General features: G+C 53.8%; 1 protein-coding gene across 1 annotated transcript in view; it reads left to right on the forward strand.

Moving 5' to 3' along the window:
• The window catches only part of SLC7A14 (solute carrier family 7, member 14), a gene marked incomplete at its 5' end in the record, with an annotated part of 20,543 nt that extends 14,695 nt beyond the window's left edge, over positions 1–5,848 (forward strand). Inside the window, 4 exon segments of the mRNA XM_009697457.1 lie at positions 185–331; positions 1,433–1,641; positions 2,173–3,050; positions 5,526–5,848. Coding sequence (XP_009695759.1) covers positions 185–331; positions 1,433–1,641; positions 2,173–3,050; positions 5,526–5,848 — 1,557 coding nt within the window.
• Positions 5,849–7,499: the final 1,651 nt, after the last annotated feature.

Consider the following 7,499-nt stretch of genomic DNA (forward strand, 5'->3'; position numbering starts at 1 on the left):
TGCTTCCAGGGTCAGTGCCCAGATGGGAACCCCCAGCTCTGTGTGTGCACCCCCCTGATCCGCCCCGACTCACCCTTTAGCTCAGCCAAGGCAGAACTGGGCTTCTTCATTTTTGCTCGGTTCCCTCTCCCCGCTTGGGTGCCAATCTCCCTCCTGGCACTCAGATGCTCCATCCTCCACGCAGGTGCTCAAAGGGGCTGCGACGTGTTTCTATGCCTTCATCGGCTTCGACATCATTGCTACCACGGGAGAAGAAGCAAAAAGTCCCAACACCTCCATCCCCTACGCCATCACGGCCTCGCTCGTCACGTGCTTGACAGCATATGTGTCCGTAAGTACTAGCTGTACATACATAAATGTACGTAAATACATATGTATTCATATAGATATATAAAAATAGATGTATATATATAGCGTGTCCCTTCTGGGCATCTGCGCGGCTCCCCTCTCCGTGAGCCAGGGTACCAGTCTGACCCTCGGACGAGGGCCCTTTCTTTGGTGGGAGCGGAGCCATCAGCTGTGTTTCCGTGTGACTGCAGTGTCCTGCCGAGGCTCCCCTTGGCCCCAGCCTGGTTTGTCCCCAGGCCCCTGTCACCTTGTCGAGATTCCCTCTGCCAGCTGCAGGGAGGTGGTGGCAGCCGTGGGGTTTTTTTTTCCTTACGCATCATCCTCATCCACAGCTATTTTTGCATCCAGGAGGGCAGCAAAGCGGAAGGAGCATCAGCATTGCAGCAACCTTTCTCCGTGGTTTTGGGAAAAGCAGCACTGCCTCTGCTGGAGATGTGGGAGAGGGTTCAAGTGGGAGGGAGGATGAGCAGGGGTGGCCATGCGAGAGACATCCAGCTGCTCTGCACCCCAATGAAAGCATGCCTGTGCTCAGGGATTTTCCCTGTAAAAGAGCAAAAATGAGTCACGCAGGAGAAAAAATCTGGTTCTGATCGTTTTGAAGAAACTCACCTGCCTCTCCTGCAGCGTGGTGGGCTTCCCCCAAAACCAATTTCTCTTTGGCTCAAACAGGATCAGAGCGTTGCCCCAAGCAATGCTATCTTGGGGGCTGGGTCTGTCCCATGGGGAGTGTGTGACTCGGGCAGCACTAAAACGTGGCCAAAGCGAGCGTTATCACCCCCACGAGTCCCACCAGCCTCCTGCATCACCACTGCAGCAAGGTTCAAGGTGTCACCTTCTTGCCTTCGGATGGCAGAGACCGAAGCCCTGCAGTCCCCTGGATTAACCACCCCACAGCAAAGCATGTACAGGCCTTGCCTCCAGCATTTTACATCCCCTCCACAGGGGACGTAGGGTTACAATCCCAATCAGATTTGAAATTTTTTGGCTTTCCACCCTTAAGAAGCAACCCCCACACCCCGCGAGTCTCCAGTGGCCCCCGGAGCTGCTGCTGACACCCGTGTCCTGCTCCTCTCGCCTTCCCCAGGTGAGCATCATCCTCACACTGATGGTACCCTACGATGCCATCGACACTGAGTCCCCGCTGATGGAAATGTTTGTGGCCCATGGCTTCTATGCAGCCAAGTTCATCGTTGCCATCGGGTCTGTGGCTGGCCTGACCGTAAGCTTGCTGGGCTCCCTCTTCCCAATGCCGAGAGTCATTTACGCCATGGCTGGTGATGGGCTGCTCTTCAGGTCAGTCATGCCTGTGCTGGCATTTATTTTTGTCCCCTTGGGACCCAGAGGGGAGGTGTGCTGGGGGAACGGGGGCCTGTCCTGCGCCCCGACAGCCCGGTACCATCACTGCAGGGAGCACTGGGCACGCACAGACTCGGTGCTTGCGGAACAGGGCAGGCACCAAAGCAAAATCCTGGGGGAAAAAAAATCAGGAGTGGTCTATGCAAAAGTTTTTCATTTGGTGCAAGCATGAGTCTTTAATTCAAGAGTTACTTACAAAGGAGAGCAGCTTATATGCATAAAATCTTGGCACTTATTTGCAAGTGTCCAAGTGCCCGTTTCGGAGCTGGTTAGACCTAGATCTAACTCCAGGTCCAACCTCAGCGGTATTTCCAGTCCCCAGATGTCCAGAGCCTAAGCTCCAAAAATCAACAAGGGCTGAAGGGATCACAGCTCTGAGCCTGGCCCCTCCAGCCAGGTAAGGGTTATTGTGACAGGGAACCGCTGCGATCTGCAATTTTAACTTTCTGCGACTGTTTCGCACTCCAGATTTTTGTCCCACGTCAGTACTTACACGGAAACTCCCGTCGTGGCTTGTATTGTCTCCGGATTCCTCGCAGCATTGCTCTCCTTGTTGGTCAGCCTGCGGGACCTGATAGAAATGATGTCCATCGGCACGCTGCTCGCCTACACGCTGGTCTCCGTCTGCGTCCTGCTCCTCCGATACCAGCCCGAGAGCGACATCGACGGCTTCGTCAAATTCCTCTCCGAGGAGCACACCAAGAAGAAGGAGGGTGTCCTGGCCGACTGCGAGAAGGAAGCTTGCTCCCCGGGGAGCGAAGGAGAAGAGTTTGCTGGGCCACCGACCAACACGTGCGGAGCAAAAAATCTGCCATCACTGGGGGATAATGAGATGCTAATTGGGAAATCCGATAAATCCACCTACAACGTGAATCACCCCAATTACGGCACAGTCGACATGACCTCAGGGATAGAGGCAGATGAGTCTGAGAATATCTACCTCATCAAGCTGAAGAAGTTGATCGGCCCTCGCTACTACACGATGCGGATCCACCTCGGACTGCCGGGGAAAATGGACCGTCCAACGGTGGCCACCGGCCACACCGTCACCACCTGCGTGCTCCTGCTCTTCGTCCTGATGTTCATCTTCTGCTCCTTCATCATTTTTGGGGCAGACTACATCTACGAGCAGAGCTGGTGGGCTGTCCTCCTCGTCGTGCTGATGATCCTGCTCATCGTCGTGCTGGTGTTTGTGATCTTGCAGCAGCCAGAAAACCCCAAGAAGCTGCCTTACATGGCACCTTGTCTGCCCTTCGTCCCTGCCTTTGCTATGCTGGTGAATATCTATCTCATGCTGAAGCTTTCCACAGTCACATGGATCCGATTTGCCGTCTGGTGTTTTGTGGGTGAGTCCCAGATTCATTTATTTTAATTTTTTAACTGACACTTTCTTGAAAGGGTGTTAATAATAACTTCCCTAATTAGAACCCTTGGGCTGATGCTTCTTCAGCTGGGACATACCCAGTCCTTTGCATTTGCCCCTTGTCATCCTGAAGTTCTTAGAAACCTCGGTTAATCAAGCCCCCGAACCACAGCTAAATGGAAAATTACACCCCCAGAAAATGTCAGTTTGATGGAAGTAAACTGCTCCATGCAAAGGTGACTGTTTTGATGAGTCTTTTGATGCAAAGTAGGTGGGTTCTGAAAATCGCCTCACAGGCAGGTTTCCTACAGAAATCTGCCGGCTTTCTTGCTATTTCACCCACTTGAGCTCTTCAGCAGCCCACACCAAAACCCTCAGCGCCGCCTTTCCAAAGCCCAGAGCTGCCCAGCCCCAACAGCCCTGTGAGACGCAGAGCCAAGGGATCTATGGACTGTACCTCCTTTTCTTGGTCTAAGTCCTTACCTCTGTGGCAGGGGGATCTCGGGACTCATGGGCTCTGCTGTGGACCTTTCTTTTTTTTTTTTTTGGCCAAATTCAGGCTTCCTGGCATATAGCCAGGAGCCTGGCATGTCCATAGTTTCCCTTGCTTTATATTGCAACCCACTTACTCCACAAATCCAAGAGAAAAAGAGCAGCTCTCATAGCCCCTCCTGAAGGCTCCCGAGTCTGGACTATAGAGAACTGAAGCAACAAGACAATGACAAAGCCAAGGACTTTACAGAGAAATAGTAAACCTGTGGGTAAACATGTATTGCAGCAACCCACAGGAGCCCCAGTTGCGGACAACAGGCCCTGAGCATGGTGCCAGCACCCGAAAGGACCAGCCCTGGCCAAGTATCCCACCAGCAGCCCTCCCCTTTGGAAGCAGGGTTCAGGGTCCTGGGTTGAGAGGGAGAAAATGGTAGGGGAAGAGAATGAGGATTGATGGAAAGGTCATAGCCAGCTGCCACCTCCTGTAAAGGCAGGAATCGCCCCTCCAGGAGGAGGGATGGGCAGGCACAGGCCACCACACCGAGCTCACCATCCTTCGTGCTTTTCTTAGGTGCCTCCTGACATTTGTAGGTGTTTCGGCTCGGTTGGCAGAGCCAGCAGATGACGTGAACAGACCTTGGATCTCCCTCTGGTATCTCAAAGACTTTAGAGTAGTCTCATGGTTTTCACCCTTTGGGCAGAGGCTGCTACCACATTTTTGCTCCATTTTGCCATTCCTTCTTTTGCCTCAGGGTGAGGACTGCAGTTATCCCGAGTCAGTTCTGCACGACTGAGGTCCCATAGCAAAGCTCCATCTCTGAGAGTCCCCTAACCCCAAGCCGAGCTGCTGGGCAGCAGCTGCCATGTGAACTCTTTGGGCTGGAGGAGACAAGCTCGGTGTTATTTTCACCCTCAAAAGCAACAGGTGAAGCTGCAAATCCAGGGAAAGCCCTTCTACCTGGAAGTAAAGATGACCCCAAAGCATCAATGTAATCTGCCGTGATTAAATGCTTTCCCCTGTGCGTACATCTAATACCTCTTCAGCTGCCAGCAGTGGCAACGAGTCAATTAAGCCACTCGATTAAAGTGTGATGGACTCCACCAGCCCCATCCACGGCTGCTTGCCTGTTGGGGGAGGCACATCCCATTTGTTTTTCTGGCAGAGACAAGTGGTCCTGCCACACAGACTCTGGATTTAACCTCACCAGCAGTCCCCCGTGGGCAGTCCACGGCATGTGGAGAAGTCTGAATTTCTCTACGCACACATCTGGGGTAGGTTAATCCCAGGATCCACTGGAAATTAGATCTCCAGAGACATTTGCTTCCAGGGAAAGCACTGGTACAGGAAGGTGGGATCAGGCAGGGCTGGCAGGAGAAGATGCAACGAAACTCCTGAGGGGAGGAGGACAGGATTTCAGAGCTGGTTTAACACCAAATACACTCATCCTGACAACCCTGAGGCACACGTGGCTGCAAGCACCAGCAGGAGAGAGACTGAGAGCAAGAGAAAGCTCCGGAGAGAAAAGGGTAGCCGGGAGGGTAACAGGGTGGTGATGGGGATGTCGGCACTTGGGAGGCTGCACACATCTGCTGGGAGCTGCTGTCCCACCGGAGCTGCGGCTATCCCGGCTGATGTTTAAAATGGACAGCCCTCGAGTCACAGCTGGCAGCCTGAAAACACGAACTCAACAGCTTCAAAGAGCAGACATCCTTTACAACATACACTAGCTTAAAAAATATGGATATATTTACTTACGCTTAACCCTCATCAGCAGGAGCCAGCCCGGCGCTGGGTCGGAGGAGGCTGGCGGTGAGCCAGGTTGGATCCCCCACCCACCCCTGACGTGGGTTTTGGGGGGGCAGGTGCCATTTTGGGGCATGGCGTGTTTATAGAGATGTTTTATCTCGAGGTGTGGGGTCAGTGTGGGTGGCTGGGGTCCAACCCTCTCCCTCTCGTTTGCCACAGGTCTGCTCATCTACTTTGGCTACGGGATGTGGAACAGCACGCTGGAGATCAGCGCCCGGGAGGAGGCCCTCCATCAGAGCACCTACCAGCGCTACGATGTGGATGTCGACCCCTTCTCCGTGGATGATGGCTTCTCCTACGCCACTGAGGGCGAGGGCTACCCGGGCTGGGGTCCCTCCGAGGACAAGGGCTTCTCGTACCAGCAAATGGCAGGAGCAAAGGAGAGCCATCGGACGAGTAGCAGGTCGAAAAGCAAAGGCAGGCACAAACCGCCATCGGAGGCTCTCATCGCCAACGACGAGTTGGACTACTCGCCCGAGTAGCGGGGGGGGAAAAAAACCTATGAGAAAGGGTCCCCGTGGCTCCCCCATCCTGTCCCATCCTCCCTGGGTCCTCCACCACCACCCCGCTCACCTCTGGTCCTCGGGACACGCTCTGCAATGGCCGTTGACCCCAAACCAAACACACTCGTGGCCCGTCCTGGCTCCACTGGTCGTGTCTTTCTCTGGTGAGTGCCGGCTGATCCCCTGGCACTGGTTGATCTCCCGGCACCAGCTGCACTGGTGGAGGCAGTGGAGTGGGAGATGTGCCAAACTGGGAGGGTGTTGAGAGATGGAAGGAGCTGCATGAGGGGATGAGACAAGTTGTCCCTGGGTCATGTCCACCCAACGGCCACAGCGGTGAGATGCCACTCTTAAATTTTTGGCACTTTCTTAGCACGTGTGCTTTTTTCATTGAACCACTTAGAAGTAATAGCTGAGCCAGAGGGACAGAGGGGTTGGTAGGTATGAAAAGGAGATGGACAAACCCTTTTCAAGGGAGTAGCTCAGAGGTGGATCCAGGGATGTTGGTCTCATCACACAGCGTTTCCATGGCCCGTTTTGGCACAAAGGCACTCGGTGTGCACAGCAGTGCTATCCCTGTGTCCATCCCCACACCCCTAATCCAAGCATCCCAAATACTGTGATTCAAAATTAGTCCGTGTCTGAATCAAACCTTGAAATCCCAGCGTGGCCTAACATCCCAAATCTGCAGTTGGGAGCCTGGCCTCAATTTCTGGTCATGGCGAGGGCTCTGACCTACTCTTGGCTCAACCCAACTCGTACAAATAGTCAAGAAGGACCCCACGCCATTTCTTGGAGCATTGCTGGTCTGAGGCTGTGCGCTGTTTACACCACGTTGTGTCAAAAGACACATTTTTGTAAAAAAAAAAAAAAAAAAAGACTGCATCGTAATTCCCTCGCTGCGATGGGCACATTTCAGCACTCACTCTGGCCTCAGTGCTTCAGGGACGCATCCGCACCACCCCAAAATAGCAACGTCCGTGGGTCAACCACGTCTTGACAGGACTGGGCCACGTGTGGCAAGCAGAGAGGACTCGGCTACTGAAAACGCCCTCCCTGCTGCCGTCTCCACCTTGTACCATTTTCCCTGTTTCTGACCCTGGCTTGGTGGATGCTATATGAAAAGCCACTGAAACGCTTCTCGTTCTGTAAGTGTCCGCATTTCAATTTGGAACCAAACAGAGCTGGTGGCTTGCAGGGCGGAGGTGGTCAGCAGGTGGACGTTTCTCATCATTAAACCCTCCGGTATGGCCCAAGCATGGCCACGACCTCCAGCAGTGCCATCAGGTTCCCAGTTGCTAGCATCCCCGCAGCAGTGATGGGGTTTGGTCCCAGCCACCGTCTCCTCCAGCACCGACAGCAGCTGCACTGCTGAGTCAGCAATTAGCAGCAAGTCCAGTTCTGGAGCCCATCACAAAGCTGCTTAGTTTAAAACACTGCAAAGGAGGAACATCTTTTTGAATAAATAATAACCAAGGAAGCACCCCATCAGACAGTGACACCCGACCTCCTCCCAGCTGCCAAAGCCTGCAGCCGGATCCATCCCTGGGGCTGGAATGCTGCTGCCAGGCTGCTGCTGGCATTCCAGGGGACAATTTAACATTGACGGGGGCATGAGGCAGGATTTCCA

The sequence above is a fragment of the Cariama cristata genome, unplaced genomic scaffold (assembly GCF_000690535.1).
Source record: "Cariama cristata isolate BGI_N322 unplaced genomic scaffold, ASM69053v1 scaffold17433, whole genome shotgun sequence".
Lineage (NCBI taxonomy): Eukaryota > Metazoa > Chordata > Aves > Cariamiformes > Cariamidae > Cariama > Cariama cristata.